Consider the following 26338-nt stretch of genomic DNA (forward strand, 5'->3'; position numbering starts at 1 on the left):
AAACCTGAGAGTTTTCTCCTCTTTCTTGTCACATTATACACACCAGTTTGGGAGGGATCACTTTATTTAAACTTCAATTTAAACTGACAAACCTTTTGCATTGAAAACTGAAATATTTCTGATATGAACAACTAGTCCCAAAAAAGAACTTGGACATCTACTTGATGTGATAACGAGTATGTTTTTAATCTATATCTGATTTTATATATTTAAATTCAGCATATATAGTATTCAGTATTTACAGTGCCTTCAGAAAGTATTCATGCCCCTTGACTTATTCAACATTTTGTTGTGTTACAGCCTGAATTCAGAATGGATTAAGTATTTTTTTAAATCTCACCATCTACACACAATGCCCCATAATGAATAAGTGAAAACATGTTTTTAAAAATGTTTGCAAATGTATTGAAAATGAAATACAGAAATATCAAATTTACATAAGTGTTCACACCCCTGAGTCAATACATGTTAGTGTCACGCCTGCTCCCGCTCTTCCTGCACATCGTTACGCACCCCTGTCACCATCATTACGCGCATCAGCGCAATATTGGACTCACCTGGACTCCTTCACTTTGTTGATTGCCCCTTCTATATCTGTTTGTTCCTCAGTTTGTTCCCCGTGTCAGCATTATTGTAGTTTTGTTTTTCCATGTCCAGACGCTGTCCGTGTTCTGTTTCATGTCCGTGTTTATTAAATGTTCACTCCCTGTACTTGCTTCTTGTCTCCCAGCGTCTGTTCTTACAGAATGCTGACACCACAAATTGAAGCATCAGGGAGTTTTGTTTTTTGGTTGGTGACATTGGGTCCGGGGCCGCTGCCGAAGGAACCAGGGGTGCCTCAGCTGGCTCTTTGGGCTTCCACACCTTAGCTGGCTCGAGAGGTTTCCGTGCCTTGGTTGGCTCGGCAGGCTCCCACCCCACGTCATGCCTCAGCCGGTTCGCCAGGCTCCCACGCCTCAGCCGGCTCCCACGCCTCAGCCGGCACGTCAGGCTCCCACCCCTCAGCCGGCTCCCCTGTCTTGGCCGGCCCGTCAGGTTCGCCCAGGTGTGGGGTGGGTGTACTGTCACGCCTGCTCCCCCTCACCTCCCTGGCACCAGGCTGCCCATCATTACGCGCATCAGCACAATATTGGACTCACCTGGACTCCTTCACTTTGTTGATTGCCCCTTCTATATCTGTTTGTTCCTCGTGTCAGCATTATTGTCCCTGTCCATGTTCTGTTTCATGTCTGTGTTTATGAAATGTTCAATTCCTGTACTTGCTTTTCGTCTCCCAGCGTCTGTCCTTACAGTTAGAATCACCTTTGGCAATGATTACAGCTGTGAGTCTTTCTGGGAAAGACACCTGGATTGTACAATATTTTCACATTATTATTATTATTTTGAAAATTCTTCAAGCTCTGTTGCTAGACAGCCATTTTCAAGAATTGCCATATATTTTCAAACCTAGGCCACTCAGGACCATTCAGTGTCATCTTGGTAAGTAACTCCAGTGTAGATAGGCAAGTCAGTTAAGAACAAATTCTGATTTTCAATGACAGCCTAGGAACTGCCTTGTTCAGGGACAGAACGACACATTTTTACCTTTGTCAGCTCAGGGATTCGATCTTGCAACCTTCTGGTTACTAGTCCAACGCTCTAACCACTAGGCTACCTGCCGCTCTGTGTGGGGTACAGAGATGAGGTAGTCATTCCAAATCATGTTAAACACTATTATTTCAGTGAGTAAATGCAACTTCTTATGTGACCTTTTTAAGCACATTTGTAGTCCTGAACTTGCAGTATTTAGGCTTGCCATAACAAAGAGATTAAATACTTATTGACTGAAGACATTTCAGCTTTTCATTTTTAATACATTTCTAAATATTTCTAAAAACACAATGCCACTTTGACATTATGGGGTATTGTGTGTAGGCCAGTGACACAACATCTCAATTGAATCAATTTTAAATTCAGACTGTAACTCAACAAAATGTGGAAAAAGTCAAGGGGTGTGAATACTTCCTGAAGGCACTGTATATTTATATTCAGTATTTGTATAATAATGGTCGGAATCTCATAGGAAGTCGTTAAGATGGTACATATAATGCCACATTTTCCTAACCTTTACAATGCCCTTTTCCAGGTGCTCAAAGCACTTAAAGTCACCTCATCCTCTATCAATATGTGATTGTAGTCTGAGCGTTACAGTGTAGCAGCAGCCAGCCATGTATGATATTAAGGGGGGTAGGGCTTTTGAATGTATTTCTTATGTTGGGCTAGCGATAGATAAGATGGAGTCTTTTTGTGTGAGTTTGATGTTCTGGATTCCATCTGTTGATGTCTGCTGGTTGGTCATGGTAAAAGTAAAATGGCGGCTGTTGCCTCAGCAACAGGGAGAGTGTGGACTCAGGAAAGTGGCCAATGAAATGAACAGTGTACATTTCTGTGCGATTTGCAGGGGTAGGGGGGTGAGGAGCAGAATCCCTCCCTAATTCTCATCACTTGCCTTTTACTCATTGTAAAGCTGTTGTAATTATAAAAATATACCGATGTCAATTGACTAATGCCTTTTTAACATAATGCAGTAAGTTTAATTGATGAGATGATACAACATTATCACAGTGGTGCAACAAAGACTGTTGTTTTGTCTTAATCAAGTGTGTTCAGATGTCCATATTGATTTGAAGCGGGTTGAACAGTCAAAACAGTGGCGACCGGTTTCCTCACGTCACTCTATAGATCATGGAATGTGACTTCAACCTGACAACAATGCAAAGTCAATCAGTCAATTCACCAATCATCAATTGAATCATTAATTAAACCTCTCTTGTAGCACACAGCAGTGCCGATATGCCAACAATGTAAATGTTACCCCATGAAACAAGCTAGCCGGACACTGCCTTTAATTGAATATGGGTTTAGTTTTTTGAACATATGATTAATGTCTTTGCTTTGTGGCTGCCACAGATGACGTGGGAGAGGGACATGGATGAGCAGCTGACCCCAGAGGCTTGGGCTGCCATGCAGAAGCTCTCCAACACGGTGAGAAACCTCAATCCGTCCCTAGCTACACCTCCTAATAACTCACAGTATTATCTATAATTCATTACTCATATTTCACAAGTCGTATAACTCAGAGATCCCTTCAGCGCTGGGAAACTCGCCAGACAAGAAGGCTGCAGGGAAGGCTCTACCTCAGTCAGAACAGTGGTGGGCTAACGTTGACTGGAACACAAACATCCAAAGGAGAGTTTATGTGTGTAGTTAGATATTGTGGTTAGTGGGGCATAAAGATAGAGGGGCATAGGGCTCCACAAGTGATATTTCAAGCTTCAGAGTAAAGTCGGGGAAAGACAAAAGAGAACCACACATTGGTGTGTGTAAGTTTTTAAAAAACATTTAAGGTGCAATTTTCAGAAGTATGTGGGTCATTTTCACAACTCTATTTTCGATTGACTGAGTACATACAACAAAGAACTTCACCAAAACACTCTTTCAATTTGGACACATATTCAATCCAAGTATCTGGTTTTCAAAATGCAATATTCACTTGCCTTTAGATATTATGTTCTTGTCATTTTCTAACAACACAACTATCACTTAATCAAAGTGCTCCAAACTGATAACTACTGAACCAAAAGTATGCTCATGCCTAGTTACTGTAGCTTATATAGTTTGATAACTTCTGAACACTACATTTCTATATTTTTCCCTCATAAATGTATCAAATTGACATAGATTTATGTTGGAAGGTAAAACCAAATCATATATATGGATGTGGCTGTAAATACTACATCATCAAACTCCATCAGCCAGTGTGCTTCAATAGGACAAAGTAGAATTTATTTATATAGCCCTTCTTACATCAGCTGATATCTCAAAGTGCTGTACAGAAACCCAGCCTAAAACCCCAAACAGCAAGCAATGCAGGTGTAGAAGCACGGTGGTTAGGAAAAACTCCCTAGAAAGGCCGACACCTAGAAAGGAACCAGGCTATGAGGGGTGGCCAGTCCTCTTCTGGCTGTGCCGGGTGGAGATTATAACAGCACATGGCCAAGATGTTCAAATGTTCATAAATGACCAGCATGGTCAAATAATAATAATCATAGTAGTTGTCGAGGGTGCAACAAGTCAGTAACACAAGAGTAAGTGTCAGTTGGCTTTTTCATAGCCGATCTTTGAGAGTATCTCTACCGCTCCTGCTGTCTCTAGAGGGTTGAAAACAGCAGGTCTGGGACAGGTAGCACGTCCGGTGAATAGGTCAGGGTTCCAGCAGGTCTGGGACAACAGGTCTGGGACAGGTAGCACGTCCGGTGAGCAGGTCAGGGTTCCATAGCTGCAGGCAGAACAGTTGGAACTGGAGCAGCAGCACAGCCAGATGAACTGGGGACAGCAAGGAGTCATCAAGCCAGGTAGTCCTGAGGCATAGTCCTAGGGCTCAGGTCCTCCGAGAGAGAGAAAGAAAGAGAGAATTAGAGAGAGCATATTTAAATTCACACAGGACACCTGAGAAAGAGTCACTCTATGTGCTACCATTTTTAATTATAGTGTAGCACTGCTGAAATACCTGGGTTGTATATAACAATATACAGTGAGCTCCAAAAGTATTGGGACAGTGATACATTTTTTGTTATTTTGACTCTGTACTCCAGCACTTTGGATTTGAAATTATACAATGAATATGAGACTATGAAGTGCAAACAATCAGCTTTAATTTGAGGGTATTCATCCATATCGGGTGAACCGTTTAGAATTTACAGCGCCCCCATTTTAGGCAGTGGTGTAAAGTACTTAAGTAAAAATACTACTTAAGTCGTTTTTTTATTACCTTTATTTAACTAGGCAAGTCAGTTAAGAACAAATTCTTATTTTCAATGATGGCCTAGGAACAGTGGGTTAACTGCCTTGTTCAGGGGCAGAACGACAGATTTGTACCTTGTCAGCTCGGGGATTTGATCTTACGGTATCGGTTACTAGTCCAATGCTCTAACCACTAGGCTACGCTGCTGCCAAGTATCTGTACTTTACTTTACTATTCATATTTTTGACAACTTTTACTTTTACTTCACTACATTCCTAAAGAAAATAATGTACTTTTTACTCCATACATTTTCCCTGACACTCAACAGTATAAGTTACATTTTGAATGCTTAGCAGGACAGGAGACTGGTAACATTCAAGTCCTTATCAAGATAACATCCCTGGTCATCTCTACTGCCTCTGACCTGGCGGACTCACTAAACATACATGCTTCATTTGTAAATGGTTTCTGAATGTTGGATTGTGCCCCTGGCTATCCATACATTTAAAAAACAAGAAAATGGTGCCGTCTGGTTTGCTTAATATAAGGAATTTGAAACAATTTCTACTTTGTCTTTTAGGGGACTAAAAGTATTGGGACAAATTCACTTATGTGTATTAAAGTAGTCAAAAGATTAGTATTTGGTCCCATATTCCTAGCATGCAGTGTTTACATCAAGCTTGTGACTCTACAAACTTGTTGGATGCATTTGCTGTTTGTTTTGGTTGTGTTTCAAATTGTTTTGTGCCCAATAGAAATGAATGGTAAATAAAGCATGGTGTCATTTTTATTGTAAATACTGTAAGAATATGATATGTTTCTAAACAATTCTACATTAATATGGATGCTACCATGATTACAGATAGTGCTGAATGAATTGTGAGTAATGATGAGTGAGAAAGTTAGACGCACAAATATCATACCCCCAAAAAATGCTAACCTCTCACCATCCCAATAACAGGGGAGGTTAGCATTTTTTGAGGGTATGATATTTGTGCGTCTAACTTTCTCACTCATCATTATTCACAATTCATTCAGGACTATCCGTAACCATGGTAGCAACAAACATTAATGTAGAAGTGTTGAGAAACATATTCTATTCTTATTTACAATAAAAGTGACTCTAAAATGACAGAATACATTATTTACCATTTATTTCTATTGGGCACAAAATAGAAATTAAACAAAATACCCTCAAATTTAAGCTGACAGTCTGCACTTTAACCTCATAGTCATTGTATCACTTAAAATCCAAAGTGCTGGAGTACAGAGCCAAAACATATGTACTGTATAAGGATAATGAAACTGTAAGGCTGACATACACTACATGACCAAAAGTATGTGGACACCTGCTCGTCAAACATCTCATTCAAAAATCATGGGCATTAATATGGAGTGTCCCCTTTGCTGCTATAACAGTCTCCACTCTTCTGGGAAGGCTTTCCACTAAATGTTGGAACATTGCTGCGGGGACTTTCTACTATTCAGCCACAAGAGCATTCGTGAGGTCGGGCACTGATGTTGGGCGATTAGTCTGACTCGCAGTCTGCGTTCCAATTCATCCCAAATGTGTTTGATGGAGTTGAGGTCAGGGCTCTGTGCAGGCCAGTGAAGTTCTTCCACACTTTTTACACGCTTCGGCGGTCCCGTTCTGTGAGCTTGTGTGGCCTACCACTTTGCTGCTGAGCCTTTGTTGCTCATAGACGTTTCCACTTCACAATAACAACACTTATACAGTTGACCGTGGCAGCTCTAGCAGGGCAGACATTTTACGAACTGCCTTGTTGGAAAGGTGGCATCCTATGACGGTGCCATGTTGAAAGTCACTGAGCTCTTCAGTAAGGCCATTCTACTGCCAGTGTTTGTCTATGGAGATTGCATGGCGGTGTGCTCGATTTTATACACCTGTCAGCAACGTGTGTGGCTGAAATAGTTGAATCCACTAATTTGAAGGGGAGTATATATTTTTGTATAAGTAGTGTATATCTCAACGCGCTCAAAACCTGTCAATTGATACAAATCATAAAGAAAATCTGTGCATGTCAAGCTATAGCCAAATACTGTATGGAAAATTATATTTACCATCTACTATTCTTTCTATTCAGCACTTCAAAAAGAACAGTGTTAAAATGTGTATGTTGTATTTTTTGCTATTGGATCGAATAGTAGTTAACTTGACTAAATGTTGAGCCTATCATCATTATCTGATGTATTGGTGACTAAATAAAATGTTCTCATGGTATTTCACAAAAAATGTGGATTTTGTATGAATGACTCAGGGGTGAAATATGTGTGAAACCCCAATGAAGGAACAATCAAATGTTCTGAGCATAAGATACAAGTGTTATCAGTTTAGTTTTGTACTTAGAGTTTTGAAAATATCCCACTGGGTACAAACTGATTGAATCAACGTTGTTTCAGCGTAATTTGTCAACGTATTGTGATGTAGAATCTACATTGGATTTGAAAAAAGTTATCAACTATTGTTTTGAGGTTATCAACCACAGGATTATGTCATCAAGGTAACCAAATTTCAACATAGACAAACCTTATGTTGAAATATGTTGAATTTGTACCAATAGGCCTGGCAGCACCTCCTACTGGAGAATTGATCTAGCTACAGCTACCCTCCCATCCAAAGTTTTAACAAAGCCCAGCTATTATATTTGTCACTGACTATTAGCGATGTGCTATTGTGAGAATGATTGTTGAGAGAGCTCCACTTAAAAACTAAATAGAGTCACTGTTGCTATCATTCCAAAGGGTAGGTTTAACAGAGCAAATATGTGACCATACTTTATCAATCATCAGTGATGCTATTTGCAAAGTCATCAGCAGCAACTGTTTTAATTCAATCCAGAATTCAACAAAAACATTTAAATACAATAGGCCTAGGGTTTCAAACTCTGGTTGATTTAAAATGTAATGATATTTAGTGATATTGAATTTAGTGTTTGGTTGTCAACGCAACCAAATATCAACATTTGAAGGAGATGTATCTTCTGCTTGAAATGTTCTATCTGTGCCACTGACTTAGTCTGGCTTTAATTCCAGTTTGTCTACAAATTAAAAATGAATATGTTGGATTCACGTTTCCTTCTCAACCAAAATCTAAGTTAAAGAATAGGACTAAATCAAATCAAACTCTATTGAAAGTTCATTTAAAGTTTGATTTGATTTAGTCCTATTCTATAACTTAGAATTTTGGTTGAGATGGAGACGTGAATCCAACATATCAATTATTAATTTGTAGATTAACAGGAATTAAAGGCAGACCTAGTCAGTTGCACAGATGGAGCTATCCAAGTAGAAGATCAACATCTTTTTCAAATGTTGATATTTGGTTGCATTGACAACTAAACACAATTCAATATCACTTTTGAAATACAATAATATGAGTAACACATCCATGGCCAAATTCTTCTTATTTCACCTTTATTTAACCAGGTAGGCTAGTTGAGAACAAGTTCTCATTTGCAACTGCGACCTGGCCAAGATAAAGCATAGCAATTCGACACATACAACAACACATGTAATCATATAAAGCGTGCATCTTCAAGATAGCATGCATAGGTCATCGCAAGTCTGTGGAGATTGCTGTAATAATTTGCACAGAATCTCAAACGGCATTGACACATCCAAGCGCCACATTTTGAGGTTACTGTAACAATACATTTCTTCTTATGTAATCATATAAAACGTGCGTGTAAGATAGCATGCATAGATCAACGCAGGTCTGTGGAGATAGCTGTAATAATCTCTGCAGAATCTCGAACGGCATTGATCACTTGCACCACGGACTTTTACTGTAATCTCAACTGCAATCTAGGTAATTTGGTTCTGCTATTAGATGAAGCACAGTGATATCACATTAATCTATTGTATAAATGAAATAAATATCTGACTTTGTATTCCAATTTGAACTTTGCTGTGAATTTATATGGTTGAAAGTGCAGTGATAGAGAAATAATTAGAAAAAGGTGTGAATGGGGAAGAGAAAAAAAGAGAGTATATAGGAGGGAGATTTTTATATATTATTATAATAAAGCTTGGACTGAAACAAATTATAATAAATCCCTAAAGGCTATATAACTGTATTTTCCCCCAAAATCAGACATTGTTTTATCAGACATTGTTTTTATTTTGGAATTTGGTTGTGCTTTTAAATGGTTGAAAGCATAGTGATACACATTGGAAATTCAACTAACTTTTGCCTGTTTTTTTGAGTGGGTGAATATAGGTTGTAATCTCATTGATCAACGTCTCAATCAAATATTAGCCAATTATCCACGTTGAAATGACGCAGTGTGCCCAGAGGGATACCACTTACATCTGAAAGTGTCAGGACAGCCGAAACAAATGACCTCACCATTTGGCTGTGCTTTGAAGATGCATTAGAGGTGTGTGTATGTAAGGCTGTGTGTATGTGAGTCTGTGTGTATGTGAGGCTGTGCGTGTGCGTGTGTGTGTGTATCTACATAGAGCTGTGTGTGTGAGGCTGTGTGTAAGGCTGTGTGTGTGTGCGCATATCGGCAGCCTATAGAGGGCGAAGCGGAGGCATGAGTCGGAGGTGATTGACAGCCAGCCTCTCTGACTGACAATAAATCAGAGAGAAAGGGAGAGAAGAGAGAGAAGGCTGTTGCCAGGGTAGCTGTTGCCACGGTTACCCAATTATATTTTCTTACCACCCTCAGACCCCCCCCTGCTGTTGGTAAGGTGAACTACCTCTATTCAGAGGAAGAGAAAGCTTTATAAAGGTACACCCCAACACGAAGCATGGAAAAATACGGTTATATAGCATTTAGGGATTTATTACCATTTGTTTCAGTCCGAGCTTTATTATAATGATATATAAAAATCTCCCTCCTATATACTCTTTTTTTTCTTTTCCCATTCACACCTTTTTGTCATTATTTCTCCTGCCATTCATTTTCTTATTTCTTTCCTCCCCTGTCTTGTCTGCACCTCACCTTTCCTCTTCCCTCTCTTTTCTCCTCTCCTCATCTCCTCTCCTCCTCCCTCTTAGACAGAGGACAAGCCCCCGGAGCTGAAGTCTAATTTCATGGCCTCCTTCCTGGACTTCCTCAAAACGGGGAAGAAGCAGCCTGAATCTGGACCTGGTGGACCACAAGACCTTGGAGGGCCAGTGGAAGGAGTTGAAACCACAGACTCTTCCTCCATGAAGGGTAGGATCCTGTCCCCGCCTCCCCCTCCACCGCCCCCTCCTCCACCCCCTCCGTTTGGGGACAGTAGCGAGGGCGAGGACGGGCTGAGTCCCTGTAAGCGTCTGGACGACGAGCTGAAGAGGAACCTGGAGACACTGCCGTCCTTCTCCTCCGACGAGGAGGAGGACTCTGTCAGTAAGAACCAGGACCTGCAGAAGAGCATCTCCTCGGCCATATCTGCCCTTTACGACACGCCCCATTCACTGGCTGCAGCCGTGGCCCTGCCCCCAACCAGCCCATCTCCGTCTCAGAGCCCATCGCTGCCACAAACGCCGCCGCCCGTGGCCCAAATGCAGGAGGACGTAGCCGATCTGGAGGAGCAGGACAATGACGTAGAGACAAACATGCAACTTCACAACACACAGGCCAACACACAGCCAAATACACCGTCCCCAGAACAGGAAGGACTGAATGGGATGGACAGAGAGGATGAACGACAAGAGGAGATGGAGAAAGAGGAGGAAGAGGAGGAGATGGAGAAGAAGAGGGTAAAGGAAGACCTGAATGTAGAGCGCAGGGGTGTGGAGGAAGAGGTAGAGGAGAGAGAAGAGGAGGAGAGAGAGCCTGAGTTTGAGATGCTGGATGCTCCTAAAGTGGAAGGTGAGTAGCCTACAACCTCAGATATTCTGGAATGGTATGACAAACAGTTGTTCATTTCCAAAGATGTAATATACTCTGAACCCCCCCCAGATTCTCCATCCGGGCCTCCCCTCGCCACCGCACCCCCCTTTCCCCCATCCCTCTCCCCTTCCCCTCTCACTTCTTCCTCCCCCTCCCCCCTATCTCCCCCACCACTCTCCCCACCCTCTCCTCTGCCCTTCCAGCATGAGGATGATGAAGAGGAGCAGAAGCAGCCGTCCCCCCAACAAACCCACCACCCCCACCACAACCCCTCCACCTCTCCTCCCCCCAGCTCCTCGCCCCTGGCCCTACCCTCTCCACCCTCCCCTTCCCCTGCAATGCCCCCCTCTACTACCCCCCCTCCCTCCTCCTCTCCTCCCCTTTCGGATGCTCCAGAGCTGGCCCAGCTTTCCTCCTCGCCCTCCTCTTCCCCACCCTCACCCCCCACCCCTGAGGATGCTCCAGCCTCCAAGATCACCTCTCTGCACCTGGCCAAAAAGCAGGACAATGCGGCCATCGCTGGAGAGAGCGAGGAGGAGGACAGCGAGAGTGGCGGCGAGGGCATCTTCCGGGAGAGGGACGAGTTTGTGGTGCGGACTGAGGACATTGGCACGCTCAAGGTGAGGGCTTCTGGCATTCACTATGTCTTGTCTTCTCACTCATACACACACACACACACACACACACACACACACACACACACACACACACACACACACACACACACACACACACACACACACACACACACACACACACACACACACACACACATACATACACACACTTACAGTGCCTTCAGAAAGTATTCACATCCCTTGACTTTTTCCACATTTTTTTGTGTTACATCCTGAATTTAAAATAGATACATTTTTAATTTTGGGTCACTGGCCTACACACAAAACCCCATAATATCAATGTGGGATCATGTTTTTAGACATTTTTCCTAATTCATAAAAAATGAAAAGCTGAAATGTCTTGAGTCAATTAGTATTCAACCCCTTAGTTATGGCAAGCCTAAATAAGTTCAGGACTACAAATGTGCTTAACAAGTCACACCATGAGTTGCATGGGCTCCCTCTGTGTGCAATAATAGTGTTTAACATGATTTTAAAGGACTACCTCATCTCTATACCACACACATATTATCTGTAAGGTCCCTCAGTCGAGCAGTACATTTCAAACACAGATTCAACCACAAAGACCAGGGAGGTTTTCCAATGCCTCGCAAATAAGTGCACCTATTGGTAGATGGGTAAAAAAAACAAAAAAACATTGAATATCCCTTTGAGCATGGTGAAGTTATTAATCCTTAAGAGACACACCCGTGCGTCAATCTAAGTAACATAATAAAAACATCCCCAGAGGTATCAATCCGCTGCATCCACCTATGTCGGCCTTCCGCGTCTGCGGTGGAAGGTGGCCGAGCTACAGCTGTGTTTGTCAGACCATGAGACATCCCGAAAATCGGTTTTCTCACGAAAACGTATGTAGCATCTGAACAGTCCTACGAACCCCCACAAGTGTCACGGGAGTCGTCTGAAATCGGTAACGTTGATGTGCCAATTGCTGACTATAGCGTCTGAACCGTTTGGGCTACAAACTAATATCGGTTTTGCTCTACGACCCCCACTCGTCTGAAGGTAACCCATACAAATGTATGGAGGTGGCTTTGTGGCAACAAAAATAAGGGGGTAAATATGTGCAAAACAATGTATAACAAAAATATTTCCTGAGCTTTCGTATATCTCCTAGATATAGGATAGACTTCAAAACCTTATTCTTTATGAATTATTTGTTGACATTTTGTTTGCCATTTATGGACGTGATTTTCAATGCATTTCTGTAGGCTATAGAAGTAAAGGCCAAATTCAATATTTTATCAAATAATGAAAAATACAACATTTGGGATACCTAAAGGTGTCTATAAATTCCAAATCAAATAGCTAAATGATCCCCCCGGGTGTTCTTCCTAACTCAGTTGCCAGAGAGGAAGGAAACCACTCAGGCATTTCACCATGAGGCCAATGGTGACTTTAAAACAATTGCGTAGTTTAATGGTTGTGATAGGAGAAAACTGAGGATGGATCAAAAACATTGTAGTTAAGGATCGCCTAAAATTTTGCCTAAAATGACATACCCAAAAATAACTGCCTGTAGCTCAGGACCTGAAGCAAGGATATGCATATTTTTGATACCATTTGAAAGGAAACACTGAAGTTTGTGGAAATGTGAAATTAATGTAGGAGAATATAACATATTAGATCTGGTAAAAGATAATACAAAGAAAAGGCATGCGCTTATTTTTTTATTTTTTTGTACCATCATCTTTGAAATTCAAGAGAAAAGTCACCATGTATTATTACAGGTTACGTGCAATTTCGATTTTGGCCACTAAATGGCAGCAGTGTATGTGCAACGTTTTAGACTTTTCCAATGAACAATTGCATTTCTGTTCAAAATGGTGTATCAAGTCTGCCCAAATGTGCCTAAATGGTTTATTGATCAATTTTTCAAGTTCATAACTGCGCAGTCTCCTCAAACAATAGAATGGTATTATTTCACTGTAGTGTCTACTGTAAATAGCACAGTGCAGTTAGATTAACAAGAATTTAAGCTTTCTGCCCATAGATATATCTGCCCATCAGATATGTCTATGTCCTGTGAAATTTTCTTGTTACTTACATCCTCATGCTAATCACATTAACCTTCGTTAGCTCAACCGTCCCGTGGGGTGGGGCACCGATCCTGTAGAGGTTAACAATACTAACCTAAATCAGTGAAAAGAAGGAAGCCTGTACAGAATACAAATATTCCAAAACATGCATCCTGTTTGCAATAAGGCACTAAAGTAAAACTGCAAAGAAATTAACTTAATGTCCTGAATACAAAGCATTATGTTTGGGGCAAACACAACACATCACTGAGTACCACTCTTCATATTTTCAAGCATGGTGGTGGTGACTGCATCATGTTATGGGTATGCTTGTCATTGGCAAGGACTGGGGAGTTTTTGGGGGATAAAAATAAGCAGAATAGTGCTAAGCACAGGCAAAATGTTAGAGGAAAACCTTGTTCAGTCTTCTTTCCAACAGACACTGGGAGACAAATTCACCTTTCAGCAGGACAATAACCTAAAACACAAGTCCAAATATACACAGGAGTTGCTTACAAAGACGACATTGAATGTTCCTGAATGGCCTAGTTACAGTTTTGACTTAAATCGTCTTGAAAATCTATGGCAAGACTTGAAAATGGCTGTCTAGCAATGAGCAACAACCAACTTGAAGGGCTTGAAGACTTTTAAGAAGAATAATGTGCAAATTTTGTACAATCCAGGTGTGCAAAGCTCTTAGAGATTTACCCAGAAAAACTCACAGCTGTAATCGCTGCCAGAGGTGATTCTGCCAGGGGTGTAAATGTAAATGGGATATTTCTGTATTTCATTTTCAGTACATTTGCAAACATTTCTAAAATCATATTTTCACTTTGTCATTATGGGAAAATGTGGAGTAAGTCAAGGGGTATGAATACTTTCTGAAGGCACTGTACATACTCTCTTTGTCTCTCAAGATGGCCCTGCAGACCGGCCGTGAGCCACCACCCATCTGGAGAGTGCAGAAAGCCCTGCTGCAGAAGTTCAGCCCTGAGATCAAAGACGGACAGAGGCAGTTCTGTGCCACCAGTAACGTGAGTTACTCACATCCCATTTAAGACAGGAGACTCTCGCCTTCTCTTTAATCTTAAAGTACAATCCAGCGATGGATGCAAGGATTTACAATCCAGCATAAGATCGTCATGATGGTTGTACAAATATTTTGAAGCTACACATTGTTTGTTTATAATAACTAAAATGATTATCTCTCTATAAATATTTCCCTCCCTCCCTCCCTTTCTCTCTCTCTCTCTCTCTCTCTCTCTCTCTCTCTCTCTCTCTCTCTCTCTCTCTCCAGTATCTGGGCTACTTTGGCGATGCCAAGATGCGGTACCAACGTCTCTATGTCAAGTTCCTGGAGAATTTCAATAAAAAGGATTATGTCCGTGTGTGCTCACGTAAACCCTGGCACAGACCTAGACTCATGTTGAGGTAGGTTTGTGCTGTTAGTCCCTGTGTGTTTGTCGTACTCCTCTGGGTCTTGATTCATACGTGCCCAACCCCATGTAGAACCGTAGCCCCTACCTCCATGCATGTGTAACTGTAAGCAATATCCTGCAAAATTACTAATTTTTTTTGTACCTTGACAGGCGTCAATCACTCCCATCGCTCCCCAAGCCACCTCCCCCTGCCATCAGTCAAACTCCACCCCGATTGGAGCGAGATGAGAGGGAGCGGAAGGAGAAAGAGAAGGAGCAGAAAGAGAAGGAGCAGAAAGAGAAGGAGCAGAAAGAGAGGGAGCAAAAAGAGAGGGAGCAAAAAGAGAGGAAGCAAAAGGAAAAAGAGAAGGAGCAGAAAGAGAGAGCGCAAAAGGAAAAGGAGCAGAAAGAGAAAGAGAGGGAACAAAAGGAGAAAGTGAGAGATCAAAAGGAGAAAGATAGAGAGAAAGAGAGGAAACAAAAGGAAAAAGCGAAAGAGCAGAAAGAGAGGGAGCAAAAAGAGAAAGCGAGAGAGCAAAAGGACAAAGAGAAAGAGATGGAGCAAAAGGAGAAAGCAAGAGCGCAGAAAGAGAGGGAGCAAAACGACAAAGCAAGAGAGCAGAAAGAGAAGGAGAGGGAGCAGAAGGAGCGAGAGAGGAGGGAAAAAGAAAAGGAGCGAGAGATGGAGAGGGAAAAAGAGAAACAGAGAGAGAGAGAGCGAGAGAAGGAGAAGAAGGAGAGAGAAGAAAAAGAAAAGAGGCATTCACCACCTCAGGAGAAGGTGGGGAGAAGGAGCAGTGAAGTGGACCGAAAGAGAGTGAGGGAGGAGAAGAGAGGAGGAGGAGAGAAGAAGACAGAGCGCCCATCGAGGGCGAGGCTAGTGAAGGTGGAGCCTCCACCCAAGAAGAGGAAGAAGTGGCTGAAGGAAGTCCCCTCTGACTCAGACTCCTCCCTCGATGGGCCCAGCGAGGACCAAGGTGAGGGACTATGTATGTTTGTGTGTGTGTGTGTAACTGTGTGTGTGTTAATGCAATTTTGGTATGTATATTTATGTGTAATGGCTTGGCTATAACTCAGAGAGTTAAGTCTTGTAACACACTGGAGCCCCAGGTTCAAACCCACTCAGTGACATATTCTCTCTCTCTCTCTCTCTCTCTCTCTCTCTCTCTCTGTCTCTCTCTCACTCTATGTCTCTCTCTCTCTCTCTCTCTCTGTCTCTCTCTCACTCTATGTCTCTCTCTCTCTCTCTCTCTCTCTCTCTCTCTCGCTCTCTCTCTCTCTCTCTCTCTCTCTCTGTGTCACTCCCCCGTAGCCCCGGTGAGAGGGGGGATGAACAGTCGAGCCATGAGGGAGATGTTCAGGAGTTACATAGAGATGCTGGTCAGTACAGCACTTGACCCCGACATGATTCAAGCCCTGGAGGACACAGACGGTGAGATGGATGGGGTCGTGGTGTGAGCAGATGAGTGGGTGATGATGTGATCAGGTCTGGGGTACATTCAGTGTCCATTCAGTCAATAAACTGAAATTACATTTTTCGCAATGCTTCTCTATGATAATTTGGAATTAGAATTTCAGTTTACTTCCTAAATTGACTGAATTCAAAGGGAATTTACCCCAGCCCTGGGAGTGTGTAAAGAGATGATTGATCAAAGTAAGTGGGTGAGAGTAGGATTAAGGAAGAAAGAAAGATGTCATGAGATAAGTCATACAGACTCTATGTCCCTCCCACTCTGGCCCCCAGACGAGTTGTACCTCCCGCCCATGAGGAAGATTGACAGCCTACTCAACGAACAAAAGAGGAGACTGTTAAGGAGAGTCAACATGAGTGGCCAACACCAGGTAATTCTGTCTGTTTAGTTGTAAAAATGCTGATACCTGATGTGATACCTACCTATGAAGGTACCTGTTGTGTTTGGAGTTTTACCATATCTCCTTCCAATCTCCATCCAACTTTCTCACTAACATAAAGAAAAGTGAAAGCTTTAAAACAGTTGAAATTACTACTTCTCCCTCTCCCCCTTGCTCCCTCCATCTTTATATTTTTCTTCTTTAGGAGACTCTGCATATGTTCCCCAAAATGACAGCAGACCCCCTGGAGTCTGGAGCGGTCAAAGTGCACCTCGGCGGTGAGTGCTACAACCGTAAAACCCTCAACCGCGTCAAGAAGAGCACCACGCCCAAACAGCAGGTAAGTGAACCACATCCAGTCATGAACTCCTTGACTTTAGTATCACACTGCTGACACCAATGTATCCAATCCGCTGCACTGTGGCTAACCCTGGCCTTGAAGATTATGTCTAGGTGTTGTAGAAGCCGAGTAGAAGAGACCATTCTATTTCACAAGAACTGGAGTAATAAAGTCTGGACCAGTTTGTCACTTTGCTTTGTACATAAACTTGTACCTCGGTGGTTTTAACACGGTGTGAATGGTGTTTACCCATGTGCTAACAAAGCAAAACCATGACGCTGTCCTTATTTAAACTTGCGTTGTCTTATTTCTTCTAGTCTCGCGTACCTCCAAAAACGTTGTTGTCAAGTCCTTTGGAAACGGTTTGAATGGTCCACTGGCTTCCAGCGGCTACATTTTTAGGTATTTTACATTTCAAGAACCCTCCCCCCACATGCCCGTTGAAGGAGTGCTGCGTGTTAAGCTCCGCCCAAGCAATGCATTTGATCGGGGTTTTTTTCGTGTTGCAAGGCGTCACTGATTTACACCGGGTTCCCACCCCTTTTTAGCCACTTTCGGCCATAGACTTCACCAGGCTTTCCAATCAGGGAAACCTGGTTCTCGACGAGGCTATGTTTCTTCTTTTAGCGTTGATCAAGTGTATTTGTATTTTTAGTGGTCCTCTGAAAGTATGTGAAGATGGCGCAGGAGAAGAAGGATGACGTTTTATGTGTCCCCTAACCGATTGTGTTTTTTTGTTTGTTTCTTTTCGTTGTTTGTAACTTATTTTTTTACTTATTTTGTACATAATGTTGCTGCTACCGTCTCTTATGACCGATCTTCTGGTCATCAAAACTGCGATTATTCACCACGAACTGGCAGAATACTTTATTTCCTTTAATGAGTCTGACGAGCCCTATGTGAATGACATACTGTTTTCCCGGGAACAGGCCCAGATCCCCGTCATTTGCGTGAAGAGAAGGTGTAGAAAAAGGGGTCTGAGAATTTGTAGGCGATCAAATAAACCCCCACTGCCTTCAATTCTGCTAGCAAACGTGCAATCCTTGGAAAATAAAATCGATGATCTACACGAAAGATTAAACTACCAACGGGACATTCAAAACTGTAATATCTTATGCTCCACGGAGTCGTGGCTAAACAACGGTATTATCAACATACAGCTGGCTGGTTATACGCTGTATCGGCAGGATAGAATAGCGGCGTCTGGTAAGACAAGGGGTGGCGGACTATGTATAAGTCTTGAGGTTTTGCTCACCTGAGGTAGAGTATCTCATGATAAGCTGTAGACCACACTATCTACCTAGAGAGTTTTCATCTGTATTTTTTGTAGCTGTCTACATACCACCACAGACTGAAGCTGGCACTAAGATTGCACTCAATGAGCTGTATTCCGCCATAAGCAGACAGGAAAACACTCACCCAGAGGCGGCACTCCTAGTGGCCGGGGACTTTAATGCAGGGAAACTTAAATCCGTCTCAACAAATTTCTATCAGCATGTTAAATGTGCAACCAGAGGGGAAAAAACTCTGGCCCACTTTTAATCCACACACAGAGACGCATACAAAGCTCTCCCTCGCCCTCCATTTGGCAAATCTGCCCATAATTCTATCATCCTGGTTCCTGCTTACAAGCAAAAATTAAAGCAGGAAGCACCAGTGACTCAATCAATAAAAAAGTGGTCAGATGAAGCAGATGCTAAGCTACAGGACTGTTTTGCTAGCACAGACTGGAATATGTTCTGGGATTCCTCCGATGGCATTGAGGAGTACCACACATCAGTCATTGGCTTCATCAATAAGTGCATCGATGACGTCATCCCCACAGTGACCGTACGCACATACCCCAACCAGAAGACATGGATTACAGGCAACATCCACGCTGAGCTAAAGGCTAGAGCTGCCACTTTCAAGGAGCGGGACTCTAACCCGGAAGCTTATAAGAAATCTTGCTATGCCCTCCGACAAACCATCAAACAGGCAAAGTGTCAATACAGGACTAAGATCGAATCGTACTACACCGGCTCTGATGCTCGTCAGATGTGGCAGGGCTTGTAAACCATTACAGACTACAAAGGGAAGCACAACCGAGTGACAGTGACACGAGCCTACCTGATGAGCTATACTACTTCTAAGCTCGCTTCGAGGCAAATAACACTGAAACATGCATGAGAGCACCAGCTGTTCCGGAAGACTGTGTGATCATGCTCTCCGCAGCCGATGTGAGTAAGTCCTTTAAACAGGTCAACATTCACAAGGCCGCCGTGCCAGATGGATAACCAGGACGTGTACTGCGTGCATGCGCTGACCAACTGGCAAGTGTCTTCACTGACATTTTCAATCTCTCCCTGTCCGAGTCTGTAATACCAACATGGTTTAAGCAGACCACCATAGCCCCTGTGCCCAAGAACACTAAGGTAACCTGCCTAAATGACAAACGACCCGTAGCACTCACATCAGTAGCCATGAAGTGCTTTGAAAGGCTGGTCATGGCTCACCTTAACACCATTATCCCAGAAACCCTAGACTCATTCCAATTTGCATACCTCCCGAACAGATCCACAGATGATGCAATCTCTATTGCACTCCACACTGCCCTTTCCCACCTGGACAAAAGGAACACCTATGTGAAAATGCTATTCATTGACTTCAGCTCAGCATTCAACACCATAGTGCCCTCAAAGCTCATCAATAAGCTAAGGACCCTGGGACTTAACACCTCCCTCTGCAACTGGATCCTGGACTTCCTGACAGGCCGCCCCTAGGTGGTAAGGCAAGGTAACAACACGTCCGTCACGCTGATCCTTAACACAGGGGCCCCTCAGGGGTGCGTGCTCAGTCCCCTCTGCACTCCCTGTTCACTCATGACTGCACACCCATGCACGACTCCAACACCATCATTAAGTTTGCCGATGACACAACAGTGGTAGGCCAGATCACCGACAACAACGATACAGCCTGTAGGGAGGAGGTCAGAGACCTGGCCGCGTGGTGCCAGGACAACAACCTCTCCCTCAACGTGATCAAGACAAAGGAGATGATTGTGGACTACAGGAAAAGAGGACCAAGCACGCGCCCATTCTCATTGACGGAGCTGTAGTGAAGCAGGTTGAGAGCTTCAAGTTCCTTGGTGTCCACATCACCAACAAACTAACATGGTCCAAGCACACCAAGACAGTTGTGAAGAGGGCACGACAAAACCTATTCCCCCTCAGGAGACTGAAAAGATTTGGCATGGGTCCTCAGATCCTCAAAAGGTTCTACAGCTGCACCACCGAGAGCATCCTGACTGGTTGCATCAATGCCTGGTATGGCAACTGCTCGGCCTCCGACCACAAGGCGCTACAGAGGGTAGTGCGTACAGCCCAGTACATCACTGGCGCCAAGCTTCCTGCCATCCAGGACCTCTATACCAGGCGGTGTCAGAGGAAGGCCCTAAAAGTTGTCAGAGAGTCTGGCTACCCAGACTACTTGCATTGCCCCCCCTTTTACGCCGCTGCTACTCTCTGTTGTTATCATCTATGCAGTCACTTTAATAACTCTACCTACATGTACATATTACCTCAGCTAACCGGTTTCCCCGCGCATTTTCTCTGTACCGGTACCCCCCTGTATATAGTCTCGCTATTGTTATTTTACTGCTGCTCTTTAATTACTTGTTACCTTTTATTTCTTGTTCTTATTTGTATTTTAGATTTTTAAACTGCATTGTTGGTTAGGGGCTCGTAAGTAAGCATTTCACTGTGACTAATACAATTTGATTTGATTTGAAGTTGTGAATACATAGTAGACTAGGCCTTTTCCCTATTCATCCTCAGTCCAAGAGAATCGGAGAGATTCCCTAATAAATGATTTCCTCTCTCCTTTCCATCCATCTCTTTTTCCTCTCTCTCTGTGACTCTCAGGACCTCAAGCTGTCCACAGAGACGTGTCGTGTCTATAGCCTTTATCATTCTCTCCATCACTACAAGTATCACACCTTTCTGAACTGCAAGAAGGAGGTAAGACTCAGCATCACAATCGCTTTTCACAACACTGACCTTCCAACACCCCTCTCTTTCCTCTATGGCATTGTTGTTCTTCTCTACTTTCTTCCTGATTCTCTCCCTTTCCCCTCCTCTCTCTCTCTGTTTCCATTGTGTTAAGAATAATTCAAATGGAGCACTGTGTATTTAGTCCTTTTGTTGTGAAATGTTGGCTGTCATTTGTTGTGCTTATATAATAATCACTTTATGTATTATCCATCCTAGAGTGGATATTTGAATTGCATAACATCAATTCATGTTAGATGTATATGCAACATGTCTATACTCATGGGCATTAATATGGAGTTGGTCCCTCCTTTGCTTCTATAAAAGCCTCCACTTTTCTGTGAAGGCTTTTCACTAGATGTTGGAATATAGCTGCAGGGATTTGCTTCCATTCAAGAGCATTAGTGAGGTTGGGCACTGATGTTGGGCGAGTAGGCCTGACTTGCAGTCGGCATTCCAATTCATCCCAAAGGTGTTCGATGGCGTTGAGGTCAGGGCTCTGTGCAAGTCAGTCAAGTTCTTCCCCACCCATCTTGACAAACCATTTCTGTATGGATCTCGCTTTGTGCACAGTGCTATTGTCATGATGAAACAGGAAAGAGCCTTCCCCCAAACTGTTGCCACAAAGTTGGAAGCACAGAATCGTCTAGAATGTCATTATATGCTGTAGCATTAAGATTCCCCTTCACTGGAACTAAGGGGCCTAGCCCAAACCATGAAAATCAGCCCCTGACTATTATTCCTCCTCCACCAAACTTTACAGTTGACCCTATACATTGGGGCAGGTAGCGTTCTCCAGGCATTCGCCAAACCCAGATTTGTCCGTCGGACTGCCAAATGGTGAAACGTGATTCATCACTCCAGAGAACGCATTTCTCAGTGACACAATGAATGGTCGTTTTGTTCAATACATTCCTTCTTTATATCCCCAAAATGTAAATTTATTTGACGCTTTTGATTCAGAAATACACAGGTTCCAACTTGTCCAACATGACTACAAAGTATCTACCTGTAAACTTGGTCCAAACATTTCAAACTACGTTTCTAATCCAACCTCAGGTACCCTAAAATGTAAATAATTGATCAAATTTAAGACGGAATAAACTGTTTCCAATACCGGAGAAAAACAACGAGGAGCGCGCTCCTGTTCACACGCACCAAAAGTCCACCTGAGTAACACTTAGAAAGAATAGGACTACTTTTTCATTTTTCAAAAGAAAAACATCAAACAATTTCTAAAGACTGTTGACATCTAGTGGAAGCCATAGGATCTGCAATCTGGGCCTTAATAAATCAGGTTTCCCATAGAAAAGCATTGGAAAACACAATGACCTAAAAAATTATTCCCTGGGTGGATTGTACTCGGGGTTTCGCCTGCCAAATCAGTTCTGTTATACTCACAGACATTATTTTAACAGTTTTAGAAACTTTAGAGTGTTTTTTATCCAATACTACCATGCATATGCAGATCCTAGCTTCTGGGCCTGAGTAACAGGCAGTTTACTTTGAGCATGCTTTTCATCCGGACGTGAAAATACTGCCCCCTAGCCCAAAGAGGTTATTAACTGACTTGCCTAGTTAAATAAAGGTTACACTGAGAGCATAACATTTCTACAACCTAATTTTCTAATTCTAGTCTAACCAATACCCAAACGGAGATTCAGTGAAAATAAAAATCTCAATATCAAGAACAGTCCCCATGCTTGTCTCAGAGCAGCGCGCAATGGAGCTAAAATAGAAGCAATTGGATTTGAAGCAATAGCCTACAACTAACTTTAATATGCTCTTTAAATAAATAAGACCTACACCACTTTTAAAAGCACATTACTCAACTCTAGTGAGACTCATGTCGCTTACGGTAGGCCTACAGTATATTGAAAAATATGACGTGACTCTCCGCCAATAATTACATATAAAGGATTGGAGGATTCTAAATTAAAACCAAAAGCCGTCTCATGGGTCTCCCGGTGGCGGCCGGCACGGGTATCTGTAGCAACGCATTTTACATTGCGATGCGGTGACTTAGACAGCTGCGCTACTGGGGAGGCCCCAACCACAAAGTATCAAATACAGAGAGGTGTTGGTAAAGGTATATTGTCCTGCTAATAGCCCATAATGGGCTATTATAATACTGTACATGGTGTCCATGTCAGGATAATCAAAACATTACTTTATTAAAGACTATCAGAAAGAATGTTGGTACTTGTTTATTTTGATCCAAAGCCATGAATGAGTGAGTCACTCAGCTATAAGACTGTGTCATCAAGTTGATAATATACTGTGTAATGATATTTTGGAGTTTATTTTGTTTTCAAAAAAATGAAAGAGCGATTATAATCTGAATAAAGGCCAAAACATTTATTTCTCTTTTTAGAGGGAGAAAAACACTGTGCCAATTGTGCGCCACCCATAAAGGCCAAAATATAGCCCTGCTAATAGCCATCATCGCGCTGTACAACGTGACCGTGTGTGTTTGAAAGAGTATTTTTTATCATTATTTTATTAACGAAAGCATAAAGATGCTGATGAAGAAATACAGTACTGTACAGTATATGCTTTTACATTTGGATAATTAAGCATTTAAGCATTTGTGAAGATATAAGCCACCTGCATTTGTTTTAGGCTACTGTGCAGTCTGACAAGTAAACATACTGTAGTATACATGGGAAAGTGCCTAATTCCTTACATAAGGGAGAGCAGGCCATGTCCAGACTTTCTCAGTGACCTCAAGTACTCATTAACTCTGTCTTTAATGCTTTTTTGGGTTGTACCAGTCATGGACAGAAACTTCTGAGACACAGTATTAATGATGAACACCTGGAGGTTCACTGGTAAGCCACAATTGCCTCGGCATCTATCCCAGTTGGTATTCTGTGCCCACTCCTGGTATCTCTCTTCGGTTACATATCCTTGGAATAGCAGAACAGCATAACGGTCCGGATGGCCCTTGCTGTGCCTGGTGAGCAGTTGGTTAAGTTCTGTTGTCAGACGAGGAATGGAATGTCAGGGTGAACAGACGACCTGATGAACCTGCCAGGCATGTTGACTCTGGCAAAACTAACCGCTTTCTTGGCAACAATGCGTTTTTTCGGTGCGGCCCGTTGTCCCGCCTTTTGTCCACTGATCTCCACGGGTGGTTGTCGGCATGTTTGCATGCACACATTCATGTTTTTAGTACACAATCATTTCTATATATATATATTTTTTTAATTTAACCTTTATTTAATTATCGATTTTATAACACAGTATGCCTTCATATTGATAGGCTATATACATTTTTTAAAGAAAATGCACTGAAACCAAAATAACTTTAGCTTTAGTGATCCTTTCAGCTCCGGCTCATTTTCAAGTCCTCTCGTGGTGGTCCAAACCCTGGAATGGGTAGCACCATAGAAAGAAGCTGGCTTGATGAAAATGATGTCCATTTCATCTGTTCTCTTTGGTCGCAATGTCATTTTTTTTAGATAAACAGCTCATTTTTGAATGGTAACTGTTTCTAGTTATTTTATTAACGAAAGCATTAAGATGTTGATAAAGTACTGCTGTTTTGAGTTAGCAATGTAACACTTCAGAGTACTTAAGCATCTAATAAATTGCAGGTAGGGGGATGTTCACACATACAGTAGCCGGGCTATAAAGAGTCTTTTGTCCTGCTAATCGGCACCAAATGTTTGATAACCTGTTTTCAAAATGCCACCAGCTGTCCATCACTACTGTAAATAAAAACACAGCATCTTGTTTACATCTTGTTTACATTCTTTATTGTAACCACAATGTTACAAATAATATACCTTTCCAATTACTTATAGAGTTTGGGATTAATTTGATTAATATTATGGTGTTTCTATTCTAATAAAAATGAAAAACCCTCTGGGTTTTCGTTAGGATGGAATGGAAAATATGGCGCTGTACAACGTGATGGTCGGGAGCACAGTACTGGGCTATTTAGCTAAATAATCCCTGTGTCGTGCAGGCACGCGGGAGACCGTGGTTTAATTTCCCGATGGGGAGGAAGGAGTAGCCTGTCCTTTTAAATAAGAATTTGTTCTTAACTGACTTGCCATTATTAGTTGCATTGTATTAGTTTGAACGTGCAGACTGGCACTAAGAACAGAACAGAGGGAACATTTCGCTAGTCAGCGTCATTATTCGTGCAATGCCCCTTAAAGTATTGCCAGTGTGGCGGGGTGGGGGTCCATCCACCTTCCTCCTCCTCCCTTTCCAATGGTCTAGGTCGGTCTTCTGTGCGCGGCTCTGCGGCCCATCCCATGCCCCCTGCCCTCGTGCCTTGAACCTCACACGCTTTCAGTGGATACAGCTGAGGAACTGCAAGGCAATCCCATTGTGCACCACTTGGGAGCCATAAACAATATGACCAATATATATTGTCCTGCTAATAACAGGGTTAATAATATATCTGTGAGAATATCCAACAGGCTTTTATATCATTCTAAATTAATTATAATAATAATCTCTTTGTTTAAAAAATAATAATATTGTCACCTTACCCTTTTATTCTCTATTTGGTTGGGTCAGGGTGTGACTAGGGTGGGCAATCTATGTTTTCTATTCCTTTGTTGGCCGGGTATGGTTCCCAATCAGAGGCAGCTGTCTATCGTTGTCTCTGATTGGGGATCATACTTAGGCAGCCTTTTTTCCACCTTTAGTTTGTGGGATCTTGTTTTTGGTACTGTGCTGTGTAGCCCTACTGAACGTTACGTTTCATTTGTATTTGTTTTGTTTTTGGTGTTCATTTTAATAAAGTAAGATGTACGCCTACCACGCTGTACCTTGGTCCAATCCTTCCATCGACGAGCGTAACAAATATTTTGTTTTCAAATAACGTAAAATAAGTGAGGAAAAACGCACATTTTGAACATGGGGTGAGACATTGTTACTAATTTGTAAATAAAGCCAGTTTGTTATTTAGAATTATTTATTTCTATTTTTAGAGGGAGAGATACCAAAAACCTATAATCATTGCATGGGTCTCCCAGTCGAGGCCAGCATGGGTATTGAACCAGCATCTGTAGCAACATAGCTTCCACTGTTATGCAGTGTCTTAGACCGTTGTGCCACTTAGCCACTGTATAACGTATCTGGTCGGGAGTGGCCTACAGTACTACAGTAAGAGCAAAATAGTCCTAACAAAATAAAATAATAAAAACCTTAGTGTAACAACAGTTTTAGTAAGTAATACTGAAGTCGTGGAGAATTATCAGTTTCTGTTTAGGTTTATGTCGCCCATTCATTGTCTGTTAGTGACACAGTAGAACCCAAAAGCATAATTAGTTAACTCCCCCTTGCACTGGTCTGGAGCAATGAAGTGGTGACGCAGGGTACCGTACTAAACCACAAATTGCCTCTAAGTCCCGCAGCATAATCGCAAAACGTTTTTGGAGCAACCACTGTACCA

The 26338-nt window shown here is 42.4% G+C and overlaps 1 protein-coding gene across 1 annotated transcript in view; it reads left to right on the top strand.

Moving 5' to 3' along the window:
• LOC106583894 (proline-rich protein 12-like) overlaps nt 1–26338 on the top strand; it is a 43905-nt gene that overhangs the window by 15875 nt on the left and 1692 nt on the right. The window contains 10 exon segments of the mRNA XM_045706133.1: nt 2950–3024; nt 9810–10608; nt 10699–11249; nt 14203–14319; nt 14583–14716; nt 14875–15680; nt 16016–16135; nt 16448–16545; nt 16760–16894; nt 20797–20892. Of these exon segments, the coding sequence (XP_045562089.1) occupies nt 2950–3024; nt 9810–10608; nt 10699–11249; nt 14203–14319; nt 14583–14716; nt 14875–15680; nt 16016–16135; nt 16448–16545; nt 16760–16894; nt 20797–20892 (2931 nt within the window).

This window comes from Salmo salar, chromosome ssa23 (assembly GCF_905237065.1).
Source record: "Salmo salar chromosome ssa23, Ssal_v3.1, whole genome shotgun sequence".
Classification (NCBI taxonomy): Eukaryota; Metazoa; Chordata; class Actinopteri; order Salmoniformes; family Salmonidae; genus Salmo; species Salmo salar.